Raw genomic sequence first — 15,165 nt, 5'->3', positions numbered from 1 at the left:
TTGGGCAGGGGGCTGGACCCAATGACTGCTGACTCCTCCAGCCCTGGGATTCTATGATGCAGGGTCCTCTCACAATAAGCTCTCCTGCCACATTTATTATACTGCTAGGAAATTAAAAGAAGCCACACACCTGCCACCTGCACTTCCAATATGGCTTCTTCATACGAGACTGTAGATTGAAAGAAACACATGTACTCTCCATGATCAGAAAGCTGGATGTTGCGTATTCTCAGGGAAACACTCCCACTGGTGATATTGTCTTTCAGCAGCTCTGTCCTCCCTTGATATTCCGGCATCTGCTGTCCAAACTGATCCCGTCCTTCCGCATACCGGTGCACAACTTCAGAGAATTTCAGTCGGAACCACCTAAGCTCCATGTTCTCAGCGCTCATCCTGGGGGAGAGGTGGCAGGGCAGGACGGCCTCACCACCGAGAGAGACGGTGATTGGATGGTCAGGTCCAGTCACTGTGAACTGGGCTGTGAAATGTATCAGAGGGGAAAGAAAATTAAAGTTCTGGGACTTATATAGTGCCCATTTATAAAAAGGGAAATAAGAACAACCCAGGAAACTACAGACCAGTTAGTTTAACTTCTGTTCCAGGGAAGATAATGAAGCAAGTAATTAAGGAAATCATCCGTAAACACTTGGAAGGTGGCAAGGTGATAGGGAACAGCCAGCATGGATTTGTAAAGGACAAATTATGTCAAACCAATCTGACAGCTTTTGTTTGATAGGATAACGAGTCTTGTGGATAAGGGAGAATCGGTGGATGTGGTATACCTAGCCTTTTGTAAGGCTTTTGATATGGTCTCACATGATATTATTATCAATAAACTAGGCAATTACAACTTCGATGGGGCTACTATAAGGTGGATGCATAACTGGCTGGATAACCGTACTCAGAGAGTAGTTATTAATGGTTCGCAATCCTGCTGGAAAGGCATAACAAGTGGGGTTCCACAGGGGTCTGTCTATCAGTGATGGTCTGGATGGTGCTTGGTCCTGCCATGAGGGCAGGGGACTGGACTTGATGACCTCTTGAGGTCCCTTCCAGTCCTAGTGTTCTATGATTCTACGATTCTATGAACGGGTTACGTACCAAACACTTGGTCATAACTTGATCTGTTCATAAGTCAGAAGACATGCTTTTAAATGCAGCTGCACATTCATAACTCGGGAACGGGCTATAATGGGAAGTTGGTCGTAACTAAAAACAGTCATAAGTCGATGAGTTCGTAACTCAGGCTGTATTCTGGGTGTGCCCTGAGCTGTGTGGCTGCACAGTGGAGTGACAAGGTCTCCTCTCTCTGTATGTGCGAGGAGCCACAGGACAGCAGAGCTCTATATGAGAACTGTCATGATTATGAGGGTTAGCCAGCAGCCTGGGGATTAAGGGGTTAACTACACCTAGCCAGGTGGAGTGACCAATAGGAATGTAGGTGGGACTTTTCAAACTGGGACAAAGGAATTTGAGTTTTTTTCTTTTCTCCCTTTTGTCTCTCTGAGAGCTCTCTGCAACTACAGAGAGGGACAAGCATGTCTCTCTCTCTCTCCAAGACACCATTCTTCATTTTCTGTAAGTAGGGTAAAGTTTAGGCAGTTTCGTTAGGTTTTATTGTTTTAAGGATTGGGTATGGGATCTGAGATCTGGCACTGTTTAAAGGATTGGCTTTTCTTTGTAACTAAGCTCTAGGCCCATGGAGTTTCTCCATGAGTATATTTTGTTACCTCCCTATCTAGTCATTATGGTTGCAACAGGAATATTGTTGTAATAATAAAAGTTCTTTCTTTTCTTTTTATTAACCTGGCAGTGGTTAATTGTGTGCCTTGATTTTTATTTTAGGGGTAAGATTTCCCAAATGATCTTTCCCCTGATTTCTTTATCAACATTTGGGTGGTGGCAGCGGAAGTTTTATTCCCAAGATCTAGATTTTTAAGATCTTGGGGGAAGTTTTATACCAAAGCCTGGTAGATAAGGCTTTGGGGTACACTTGCTGGCCCCCACTTCTGCATTTATCATGCCAGAGTGGGGAAGGAGCCATGACAAGAACAAGAAGCAAACCCAGCAAGGAGGCCAGAGTTCCTACCTGACACTAGCTTGTGAGCCTGCAGAACGAGGCAGAGCGTGAGGTAGCCGGGCAGAGTGGAGCGCACTGCAGAGCCAGAGGAGAATGTGAGAATCTTCCGTGTCATCGTCACTGGGCCTGGGAACAGGAGAAACAACAAACCAGAGGATGAGTGAGTGGAAGGCAATGACAGTACCATGGAGTGGTGGGGAGGAGGTAAAAGCCCTGCTGTATCAGAAGGGAACAGATTCAGGGTTCATCTGCTCCTGCTCTGAGCTGGGATTACATGGCATGAAGGTTAAAATGCCACAGACAGTGGCAGGTTTGCAACACTTGTGCTTGCACTAAGGGTGTTAAGTATCAGGTAATTGACTAATCGAATAGTCGATGCATTTTGACTATCCTGTTGACTATTCAATAACCATTTGCTTATCGAATAGTCGACTAGCCCTTCACATCCCTAGCTTGCACCATGGCTACTATCAGTGGTGGCAATCCTGGGAAATATTAAGGGAAAAAGCCAGGGTAGACAAGGCCTTAGAGGGTAGTGGAGATGTTTTCTGCTCTTCCCATCTTGCCAATATTGACTGTATTGTTAGGATGAAGTGGCCCCACCTCTCAGTCACATCTGTGCCAGGTGTGGGCTCTCTGGGGAGCTCCCTGGCAGCAGAGCACCCCAGCCCTTGTGATTTTACATGTCAATGACCCACCCTCATTGTCTCTGGTCTGAGTATAACGTCAGAGATGAATAAATTCACTGTCTGTGCCTCCTGGGATCTGCAATATTCAAACTGCTCTGACAGACCTGCACAGCCCCAGGACGAGCGGGATAAGGAGCACCCTAATGGTAGGGTGGTGGGGCGGGTTCTGGTGTGGCCTAGGGGATAGGGCTCTGGCCTGGGGAGGACGGGGTCGTGGGTTAAATAAAGTGATAGTATCACTAAGGGTATGGCTAGACTACATGGCTCCGTTGACGGCATAATGGAGTGGTCGACAAAGGCTTCCCTTTGTCGACTGATCTATGTCTAGACTGTTGCGCTGTGCCAGATCAGCTGATTGTCCGCACTGCGCGGTGGCCATTTCTATTTTAATGAAGTGGGGATTATTTAAATCCCCACTTCATTGACTATGTTGGGTAAACTAGTTTACATGGCTCCGTTGACAGAGCCATGTAGTCTAGACACACCCTCAGGGTGAGTCTACACTGAAGGGCTTCACTTGAAATAAGCTAAACAAATTGAGCTACATCAATTGCGTATCTTATTTCAAAATAGCTTATTGGGAGTGTCTACACAGCACTTCTTTTGACATAGAGCCCTCTTCCTCAGACTTCCCTTCCTCCTCATACAATGAGGGTTACAGGAGTCGGAGTAAGAGGTCCTCCAGCTTGACAGGATTTTGACACTATTTTGAAATAACTGCCTGCTGTGTAGTTGCAGACTAAGGGTATGTCTACACTGACACCCTAGTTTGAACAAGGGTGGCTAATGTAGGCATTTGAACTTGCAAATGAAGCCCGGGATTTAAAAATATCCTGGGTTTCATCTGCATGTTCCCGGGTGCTGCCATTTTTAAATGCCCTGTAGTTCGAACTACCTTCCCACACATGGCACGGGCTAGGTAGTTTGAATTAAAGCTCCTAATTTGAGCTACCATTACTCCTCCTAATTCGAACTACCTAGCCCGTGCAACGTGTAGCTGCGGGCAGGTAGTTTGAACTACCTGGCATTTAAAAATGGCGGCGCCTGGGAACATGCAAATGAAGCCTGGGATATTTAAATCCCGGGCTTCATTTGCAAGTTCGAATGCCTACATTAGCCACCCTAGTTTGAACTAGGGTGGCTAGTGTAGACATACTCTAAGTGATTTTGGAACACAGCTAGTTATTTCAAAAGTGTTGCAGTGTAGACGTACCCCCAGGCTCATGCTGAACCCAGCCATGTGGCCCCCACCAGGCTGTGCAGTGGTGTCAAGTCCTGCCAGGGACATAAGAACATAAGAACAGCCAGACTGAGTCAGACCAAAGGTCCATCCAGCCCAGTACCCTGTCTGCCCATGGTGGCCATAGCCAGGTACCCAGAGGAAATGAACACAACAGGGAATCCTAGCATGATCCCCCCCCATCGCCCATTCCTAGCCCTTGACAAACAGAGGCTTGGGACACCCTCCCTGCCCATCCTGGATAATAGCCACTGCTGGGCCTAACCTCCATGACGTTATCTAGCTCTTTCTTGAACCCTATTAAAGTCCTGGTCTTCATGAGGCCAACCATGCGCTGTGTGAAGAAAAACTTCCTTTGGTTTGTTTTAAGCCTGCTGCCTATTAATTTCATTTGGTGACCCCTAGTTCTTATGTGATGGGAACAAGTAAATAACTTTTCCTTATTCACTTTCTCCACACCAGTTAGCATTTTATAGACCCCTCTTAGTCTCCTCTTTTCTAAGCTGAAAAGTCCTAGTCTTTTTAATCTCTCTTCATATGAGACCCGTTTCAAACCCCTAATCAGTTTTGTTGCCCTTTTCTGAACCTTTTCCAATGCCAAGAAATCTTTTTTGAGATGAGGTGATCACATCTGTATGCAGTATTCAAGATGTGGGCGTACCATGGTTTTATACAGAGGCAATAAGATGTTCCTGACTTATTTTCTATCCCTTTTTTAATGATTCCTCACATTCCATTTGCTTTTTTGACTGCTACTGCACACTGCGTGGACATCTTCAGAGAACTATCCACAATGACTCCAAGATCTCTTTCCTGATAAGTTGTAGCTAAATTAGCCCCCATCATATTATATGTATAGTTGGGGTTATTTTTTCCAATGTGCATTACTTTACATTTATCCACATTAAATTTCATTTGTCATTTTGTTGCCCAATCACTTAGCTTGGTGAGATCTTTTTGAAGCTCTTCACAGTCTGCTTTGGACCAAGCTGTGCATGGAATTTCCCCAAACCTGGGATAGCCACCTGACCCACAGAATGGCCAGGAAAAGAACCCAGAGTACAGACTCATGGCTTTCCCTTATGATACCCAGTGACAGAGCCCAGAGGGTGAAGTAACCCTGCCCTGGCAGACATCCACAGGGTGAGAAGCAGCAGTAACAGGCAATGGCCCTGCAGGCAGGGTGAGGCTGGGAGGGATTCTCTAAGGGCATGTCTACACTTGCACCCTCTTTTGATAGAGGGATGCAAATGCAGACATTAAAAATTGTAAATGAAGCCGGGATTTAAATATCCAACACTTCATTTGCATAATTGTGTTATGGCTCTATTTTGAAATAAAAACACTGTGTAGATGCAGTTATTTCGAAAGAAAAGCCTTCTTCCAAAATAACTGTTAAACCTCATTTCATAAGGAATAAGGGTTATTTTGGAAGAAGGGTTTTCTTTTGAAATAACCGCATTTACACAGCATTTTTATTTCGAAATAGCACCATAATGTGATTATGCAAATGAAGAGCAGGATATTTAAATCCCAGCTTCATTTACAATTTTGAATGTCTGCATTTGCATCCCTCTATTGAAAGAGGGTGCAAGTGTAGACATACCCTAAACCTGGATCCAGATTTTTCTCTTCTTTCACCATCCTTGCTCTAAAATATCACTTTAATACAGGACAGAGTCTGGCATTGTGAGTTCAGTGTTACAGTGAGGAGACCACAGGTATTCCAAAAGCCCAACTCAGTGTCCCCCACAATGAAGGGGAAGAGGTAGGTCCTTTAGGCTGCGGTTCACAAAATCCCGTGTAACCCAGGCACTTAATAAGGAGCTATCTCTTTAGGAGACCCCTGTGGGGGAGGTAGGAGTGAGCTGAGTGTTACTGTTGTGGGGCAGATTTAGCCTCCACCCAGAAGCTTCTGGAGTTGGGTCCAGTAGTTTGGGGTCAGAGTCCATGAGCAAGCAGGCAGGGCAGATGCTTTTCTAAGGCCTGTGTGAGCTGGAGGAAGCTAAGCCAGGAGCAGAGATCTGACTGCTGTTCCTCGCTCTGCAGCACTTTGTGTAGGGTTTCTGGATGTCCAGTTTTGAACCAGACAGTCCAGTATTTCAGCTTTCTGTTTGGGAAACAAATTGAGAAGACAGAAATAAGAAAATAGAAATCTCCGGTATTTTCTCAATCAGATGGAATGTTGATTGTGATGTTATGTCAAGTGTGTCCGGTATTTTTGTTAAAACCATCTGGCAACCCTACTTTGCAGCTGGTGGTGATGTTGTTAACCCTCTACCAGGGATCATGGGCAATGCTGCTTAGAGCTAGGAGAACCTGGGAGAGGAAATAACTTCTGTGTTCGTTGTCTGCTTTAAATGCTGTTTTGATTTTAGCCAAACTGTTTAAGTTCACTTTCTCAGTCAGTGGGATTCTCAGTCAGTGAGATTCTTCAGCTTCTCTGTAAATGTAGCAATGGGGAAAGAGTCATTTCTACGTGGTTATTCTCAGGTTTTATATTTTCTTGTACCAAGGTTTCTTTAAGCTTTTTCACTTGTGAGTTAACTGACTAGTTAATCAGTGAGCTGCCTGCCTAACAGTGATCACAGCAGGGGGAGAAACTGCCTGGACTCCAACTGAGGATTCCCTACAAGCAAGTGGAGAAACAAAAGGAAAAACTATGTAGCACTTTAAAGACTAACAAGATGGTTTAATAGGTGATGAGCTTTCGTGGGCCAGACCCACTTCTGCAGATCTGAGGAAGTGGGTCTGGCCTACGGAAGCTCATCACCTATTAAACCATCTTGTTAGTCTTTAAAGTGCTACATAGTTTTTCCTAGGGTGTGTCTAGACTACAGAGTTTTGTCGACAAAAGTGGACTTTTGTCGACAAAACTATACCTGCGTCTATACTACCGCTGAGTTCTGTCGACATAACGTCGACAGAACTCAGCAGTTTTGTCGATGCTGGTAAACCTCATTTTACGAGGCATAACGCCTTTTGTCGACAGAGTTCTGTCGACAGAAGGTGTTATTGCATGTAGAATTGTGTCTAGACTACAGGGTTTTGTCGACAGAACTGAATGTAGTTTAGACGCTCTATGTCGACAGAAGTTTTGTCGACAGTATCTGTCGACAAAACTTCTATCGACAAAACCCTGTAGTCTAGATGTACCCTTTGTCTCAGCAAGATCAGACTAACAGGGTTACCTCTCTATTACTATTCAACATGCAAGTGGAGAGATCATTCAGACTCAGCATATGGTGCAGATTTGATAATCAGAGGCACAAACTGAGGCTTTGTTAACTAAATCTAAGCTTTTGGGACCTCTCAGCCTTTTCTTACTGTGTCTATGTGGAGTGAACTGTGCAAATTTCACTTTTAGTTTTCTTTACTTATGTTTACTGTAATTGTGGACCATATCTGTGGGGTATAACATAGCTGTGTTCTATTGTAAGAATTAGATAATTTGTTTCTTCATAAGATTTTATGAAGTTATTTAATTAAATTCATTTCTTTAGTTTCTTTTGGAACTTGAATGTAGGGAGGCTAACACTGGGTGACCCTTGCTGAAATTCCTTACAGACTGAACTCTGGGTCTCCAGTACTGCTGTGGCAGTGGGGGTTTCTTTCAGACACTGGAGGAGGGCAGTGAAGTCTAGCCCACCCAAGGTTACACCAGCATACTAGGCAGGAGCTGCCCATGTTAATCCAGGGGATGTGCTAGCCAAAGGTCCATAGTGTAGTCGTAGCCTTATAAAACTGGAACGCAAGTGCCCAAACCCCACACTAAGACACCTAACTCCTTTTGTATCTCAGAAGTAAGGGAGGGTAAAAGAAAACTATAAGAAATTCTGTGAGTAAGGAAATCTCCCTCCAGAGCCCAGAGCTTCCTTACCTGCTGCACTTTGGAAAGAGGCTTCCCAGTGGTTTCTGTCTCTGCAGGAGGTTCCCATCCACAGCCATTCTAGGAGAAGTTTGTATCAATGTCTGTTTCACTTGCTGAGGCTCCCATTTCACACAGCAAGTCCCAAAGTCCTAGAGACTCTTCAGATTTTATTGTGATCAAAGTCCTCTTAGTAGGGCCCAGCCCTCAGCAAGCACCAGGATGGCAGGTCTGGTGCCAGCCGTCTCAGTGATCCAAACTGGGGCGTGTCACTTCTGAGACCTGCTTTTCCTGCTCTCCTCTGAGCATGGCAACAGCAATAAATTCTGTTCGGAAGGCATCCTCTGCTACAGCTTCTGCTTCTGAGGGAAGATAAAACTGTGTTACCCCTTTGCACCAGAGGAGCTACTCAAAGGCTATGTCTACGCTCGTGGCTTCTTGCATGAGAAATATGCAAGAAATATTTCTTATAAACATATAAAACCCTCTTGTGTAATGCCGTTATTCCTGAAAATAATCAGCGTAGCAGCATTGCGCAAGAGGGTTTTTCTTGCACAAGAAGGGGAAGCGTAGACAGCTCCTTCTGACACAAGAGCCTCTTCTGCAACAATGGCGGCTCATTAGGTATGCAAATGAGGCTCAGTGTTATTCCATGCTTAGCCTCATTTGCATATTTCTCACACAAGAAGCCATAAGTGTAGACATAGTCAAAGTTTGGGGCCTGCTGGTTTTCCAATTGGGAGGAGAAACTGAAGGTGGAGTCCGGGGTCTTTGGTGCAGTTTTGTTGATTTACAAGGAGTGGACAAAATGGTGTTTCCCTGAATACAGAAGGAGCCAATAATAGGGGGCAGCATTCCTGCTCTCAGCACTAGAACCGCTGTTCAGCCAAGCCCAGTACCGCAAAACTCTCCCTGGGCTATTTCCATGTACAGCTGGCTGCTTGTACAAGGGGCCAGATTAAGGTTCCGAGGGGTTTAAGGCTAATGGGAAGGAAGGGCCTAAGTATGAATTAGATATTGCAAAAAAATTATGAAGTCACAATTTAGCTCCATGCATATGTATATATTTATTTATTTATGTAAAATTAAGTGTATTCTACTCTTACTGCACTGAATTCTTCAAACAGATACTTTTGTGTAAGAGGTAGCGGGGGAGGCCAACAGAATTGCCCAGCCCCTGTGAGGAGACCAGCTCCATACCCTGAGAGGAGGCGGGGCCTCTGGTGAAAGGGGTGGGGTTGGGGCTAGTCTTCCCTCTCTCCCCTCATTAGCCCTGGAAACAGCATGAGGGAAGCTTCACTATCCTTTTCTTAGGCCTCCTTCCTCCTCCGTAGAGGAGGGCTCAGCTGTCTGAGGGTGAACACTGCAACATTCCCCATTCTGCTCATCTCTCCACCTAGTGCTTCCACCTTCATCTGTCCACATGGCCTTATGGCAAAGCCAAACCCTGCTGCAGGTGTTTGCCCCAAGCTATGGACACTATATCACACACTGTGTTTCATTCTGAACGCATCTTGGGAGGCTGCCCAATCCAGTGAGAACTAGGACCCAGGAGGCAGCATCCTGAAGCTATCTGCTCCTCAGCTGAGGAGATAGACACAGGCTACATCTACACTACAAGGTTTTTGCGCAAGACAGCTGTTTTTGCGCAAAAACTTACAGAGTGTCCACACCTCAAATGAGCTCTTGCACAATTAAATGGGCAGTTAAACGGCAGAACAGAAGGCTTTTTCCACCTTAGGTAAACCTTCTTTTCTGAGGCATAACTGCTTTGAGCGCTACAGCTATTGTGCAAGAAGGCAAGTGTGGATGCTCCAGGAAAAAGCACAGGTGTTCTGATGGTCATTCTGTGAATTGGCATCAGAACTTTCTTGCACAAAAGCGTCCATACAGTGTGGATGCTCTCTTGTGCAAAAGCACATGGCTTTTGCAATGTGCCTTGAGGTGTGGATGTGCTCTTGTGCAAGAAGTTTTTGTGCAAAAACTCTTGCGCAAAAGGCTTCTTGTGCAAGAAGCATGTAGTGTAGATGTAGCCAGAGCCTCAAGATTAAACACACCCACTGTTTTTTAACCTTTCCTCACAGGTTAGGTTTTGTAAACCTTTTATCATTTTTCCCTGTTGTCATTCACATGAATATGAATATTTTAAATAGAAAGGTGGGGTAAAAATATTTAAATAAAATAAATAAATAAATTTAAATAAAATTAATGAACCATTTTTGCTGAAATTTTCCAGAAATGTTCAATTAGAGGCAGACACCCTGCATGGAAAATTTTAGTCTTAGTTATTAAAGTTTGTCCAAGTTATCAGAAATTGAAAACAGGGTCTTCTATTGAGAACTGCCAAGCAAGCTTGCAGGTATCACTGCCTATAATAATAGCTAGCCCTAATATTCAGGCTTTTCAACAATAAATCCTCAAGTGCTTTGATAGGAGGATGAACATTAAAATCCCATATTTCTGAGAAGAGAACTGAGGCATAGAGCAATTAATGTCCCACTCAAGGTTTTCAGGCCCTGAAAGAATCCCCACCCCTCTTCCAGACTCAAGGTTGACAGGACTCCAGGACGTGTGTTGCATATTTTAGAGTAAATGTGAGACTTGCCTACCTAAATGAGTGCCCAGGTTTGCAGGGTACAGAGCAACTTCTGGTACAACTAATTTAAATGGCAGGTGTCAGTGCTCAATACTTGGAAAGCCAGTCCAGATACTGAGGTACTGAAATTTAAATGTTGGCTTCAAATTCTTTGTGAATTAGGGTATGTCTACACAGCAGGGCTAAACTGGAAATAAGCTATGCAATTTGAGCTATGCTAATTCCGTAGCTTACGTCGAAATAGCTTATTTCGAATTTTGGTGCTGTCTACACAGCAATTATGCCAAAATATAGTGCTCCTTCCCCAACTTCCCTTAGTCCTCATACAATGAGGATTACAGAGGTTGGAGTAAGAAGCCTGTTATTTCAAATTTAGTTTTAAATAACTGGCTTGCTGTGTAGATGCACACTACATTATTTCAGAATAACTGACTTTATTCCAAAATAACGCTGCTGTGTAGACATAGCCTTATTGTCCTCCAAGCCTTAGAACCACAGTTATATGCAGCTTTTGGAAGCAGGAATTGCTTTAACTTTCAGACTTGGCAGCAGTGACATAATATACAACTCCCCTTATCAGCTCTGAGTCTGTTCTCAACAGTCACATTAACTCTCTGTGCCCTGGGAAATGTTATTGTTAATAAAAGAAGGGAATAAAAGTACAAATAATCATCTGAATGGCTCTTTCCCCTCCCCCTATCCAGCACAGACCCCAGTATAACTAGTGACACTATCAATGTGTTAAAATGCCCACTTTGAAATATTTGCATTTGTCTCAGTTTGTTTAATGACTATTATTTCCAAGTATAAAATTTGATTTTGTGACCTTAAAGCCCCACAACAATGACCAAAGGAAACCAAAGGAAACCACGTGCTGTGGCCAGGCCTGGGCCTCACAGAGCAAAGCCGCGAAACAGGCGCATGAGTCAGGCAGGCTGGGGCAGAGCCCAAAGGCAGGCAGACGCTGCTCAAGGGGGTGCACTAGGATGGACCCACTGCTCCCCCTCATTTCATGGAGCGGTCACATGGTGATGCAGAATGACATGATAACATCACTCTGTCATCCCACAGGAAACTTTTTTTATATAGAGAGAGAGGTTAGCTACAGTGCTCCTGTCAGCTTAACTATAATATGCAAAACACCCGTAGGCTACATCCACATTGCACATTCTTGCACAAAACCCCCCTTTTCCACAGAAGTTGTTCTGCCTGAAAATAAGCAGCAGAAAGAGGGGGTTTTGCACAAGAAGGGGCAGTGTAGACAGCTCCTTCTTGTGCAAAAGCCCCTTCTGCAAAAATGGTGGCTCATTAGATATGCAAATGAGGTGCAGCGATATTCATTGCTGTGACTCATTTGCATATCTTCTTGTGCAAGAATGCACAGTGTAGACGTAGCCTAGCTAGAGTTTTCAGGTACCTTGGCAGCCCCTGGAATTACAATGATAGCTGCCCTCCCCCACCCTACTATGACATCTAAAATGGCCCCCTGATGAGCCAGGAGTGTCCAGGAGAGCTGTGAGCTCGGGCAAGATGCAACCCACTATCAGGGCCGCCCAGCCAATGCTTAAATTCTGATGCCGGGACTGAGCCCTGGTACCTCTTTTAAATTCCGCATGCAGGGGAGGCAGCTGGGACTGCGGAGATGGGAGAGGAGTCCAGGGAGCCCCTGAGGTTCAGAGTTGATGTGAGGGGGGGAGGAAGCACCAAAACAGAACTTCACCCAGGGCACCATTTTACTGAAGGCCCTGACAATGTCCAACTTCTTTTGTGCCCATCTCTGTTTAATAAATCACTCACTTAACAGCTGTGGCCAATCAGTGCACACCACGGGCGGATATAGGGCAGGGCGAATGGGGCGGCCGCCCCGGGCCCCACACTTCAGAAAGCCCCGTGCATGCACCGCGGCGCCGCTGTGCATGCACATGGCATCACTGCACATGTGCCGTGGCAAAGGGGGGGCCCCGTGGAATTATGCTGCCCAGGGCCCCGCAAAACAGTCATCTGCCCCTGGTGCACACAGACACACACAACCCCACATCGAGATAAGCATGTAGACACGTCCTTGTCTAAACACTTGGAAGTTTATGCCCCCAGTTGAGTGACTGAATCCATCCCTATTCAACAACACACCTAAAACAGTCTCTTCACTGCAGGCACATTTTGTATTTCCACGGATTTTAAAATGAGTGAAGGAGGCACTTTTCTGTTTGGGTATGTCTACACTACAAAGTTAATTCGAAATAACAGCGGTTATTTCGAATTAACTTTAATAGCATCTACACAGGCAAACTGCTATTTCAAAATAAATTCGAAATAGTGAAGCCCTTATTTCAAATCTGGTAAACCTCATTCTACTAGGCGTAACACTAAATTCGAAATAGCTATTTTGAATTAAGTGCTGTGTAGACACTTAATTCGAAAAAGGGGGCCTCCAGCCCTTCCCAGGGAGCCCTGGTGGCCAGTCTGGGAACAACCAGGAAAACTTAATCTCCTCTCCCCCAGCCCCAGAGCCATTAAAGGGGTAGACCCTGGCCACAGTGTCTGTGCCAGCTCCAAGCCTGCCAGCCTAGAGCCAGCAGTGGCCACCAGGGCCCCTGACCCAGTGGCCCCAAAACACGAGTCAGCAAGCCACTGGCAGCCAGCTCTCCACCGCTCCCCAGGAGCAGTCTGCCAGCTCCCAGGAGCCTGACAGGGCCAGGAGAAGGCGGGTGCCTTCCTGGTCCAGTGTGGAGATCATGGACCTTATTCAGGTTTGGGGGGGATGACCCCAATGTCCATGATCTCCGCACTAGACAGAGGAACGCGGCCGTCTATGGTAGGATAGCTGCCAGCCTGGCCACCAAAGGCCACATGCGAATGCAGGAGCAGATTAGCATGAAAGTCAGGGGGAGACCCCCAACCCTGAGCCCTGAGCTTCCCCTCCCCCTTCTTCCCCTTGCTTCCCCCCTTCCAGCTCCCTCTTCCCAGGTTTCCCCCACCCTCTCTCTTACCCTCTCCCACCTCCTTTTCCCAGTCTCCCCAGAGGTCCATCCCTCCCAGTTTTGTTCAATAAAACCAGTTTCTATATTTGAACATACATGTCTTTTATTTGACATCAGAAAGAGGGGCTAGGGAGGGGTAAGTGGAAGGACGTGAGGGAGGAATGAGGCACAAGCCCCTGCTGGGGAGGACCGGGGAGGCTCTGAGGGCTCTTTGGGGTGGATGCTCTCCCTCAGGGCCTCCTGGATCCTAATAGCCCCCCGATAGACTACCCAGATGGCAGCCTGCAGCAAGTGCAGCTGGCCTGATGGCAACAACCCCACGAGAGACACCGGCATGCCCAGGGGCAGCTCTGGCTCCATGTGGCTGAGTGCTGTGGTGTCCCAAGTGAGGGCACTCACAGACAGGACTACTTTGCTGTCCATCATTGAGGTAGACAATGACAGAGTCGGGGAACCCTGAGAACTGTCTGTCTGGTGTGGGGGTTGGGTCCCTTTAAGCACGGAGCTCAGTTGGCCTCAGGCAGCAGCCCCACACACTAAGTCCTAACCTGATGCCCTGCCGGCACTGGTTCCGACCAGCCTTAACTTCGGTTCAGGGTCCACTCAGTGTGAATGTGCTATTTCGACATAGCAAAATGCTATTTCAAAATAGTTTTTGTATCTAGATGCTTTATTTTGAATTAGCTTAATTCAAATTAACTATTTTGAATTAAGTTAATTTGAAATAGTGCTGTAGTGTAGACATACCCTTTGATTCTACATGTTATTAGACTTTTCTCCCCCCTGAGGCTGTCAGAACAAGAGGATTCAGTACACCCTCCTCCACCTCAGGAAAAAGCAAGAAACACAGTGGCAATAAGCAGCAAACTATAATTAGAACCTGGTAAATCCATGGATATCCGCTTCATAGCATCACCCTCCGTGGGTGTGGATGTGGCTATCAGTGTCTTATTTTTGCAGATACAGATGCATACACAGATACACGTTTTATCTAGAACTTTGCAAATGTCCGCTTTATATCCGTGGGCATCTGCATCTGTGCATGTAGGTGGGGATATCCACCACTCAGTTTTGTAGATGCAGATGAGGGTGTGGATCCATTTTGGATATGCACAGGGCTCTAACTACAGTAATGGCGGCTGGGTTTGCAGCTGTATGTTTCTTTCAATATGCTAAACACAGGAAGTTATTTTGTTACAAATCTTTCTTTGCCTTCATGGAATGCAAGATCTGGCCCTGCACTCCTGAATAATACACAACAACAATATCAAGAATGGCTAAGTCAAAGTGGTGTAAAAATGGTGTTAACAGTGCTAGGAAAATAATCTGAAATGTATTTTGTAATGACATGTTATGTAAAAAGTAACAGAAATTCTCATGAGATTACCTAATCTTTGTATTATTAACATTCTGTGCAAAAAAACAGTGGCTCCTATGTATGCTATAAGTCCTTTAGTTCAGTGGCTTTCAAGCAATCAAGATTCACTTACCTAATCTGAGAAGTTTTATGATCTGCAGGGTGTGACCTGGCCTTCCAAAATCCTCATTTCGTAATTAATAGTTCATATTCCAACACCCATTCCATTGTATCAATTTGCACGGTGTGTCTAGCTGAAAAATAGCTGCAGTTTTATTGCAGCTTTTCCTTACAGTTTTTAAAGAAATCCTTTTTGCTCCAATCTCGTAATTGTCCTTCTCTGATGTCGGCTGA

General features: G+C 45.4%; 1 protein-coding gene across 1 annotated transcript in view; it reads right to left on the bottom strand.

Moving 5' to 3' along the window:
• LOC149522384 (butyrophilin subfamily 1 member A1-like) overlaps positions 1-15,165 on the bottom strand; it is a 62,151-nt gene extending 46,986 nt beyond the window's left edge. Inside the window, exons 1-4 of the mRNA XM_089771082.1 lie at positions 14,945-15,165; positions 7,890-8,239; positions 2,090-2,206; positions 131-478 (exon numbers count right to left, since the gene is read on the bottom strand). Coding sequence (XP_089627208.1) covers positions 131-478; positions 2,090-2,206; positions 7,890-7,947 — 523 coding nt within the window. The 5' untranslated portion in view covers positions 7,948-8,239; positions 14,945-15,165. The remainder of the gene's footprint in view (positions 1-130; positions 479-2,089; positions 2,207-7,889; positions 8,240-14,944) is intronic.

This window comes from Pelodiscus sinensis, chromosome 19 (genome assembly GCF_052426305.1).
Source record: "Pelodiscus sinensis isolate ZL-2025 chromosome 19, ASM5242630v1, whole genome shotgun sequence".
NCBI classification, from domain to species: domain Eukaryota; kingdom Metazoa; phylum Chordata; order Testudines; family Trionychidae; genus Pelodiscus; species Pelodiscus sinensis.
The sequence above is the reverse complement of the archived record's forward strand: the minus strand, read 5'-3'. Positions and strand labels throughout refer to the sequence as shown.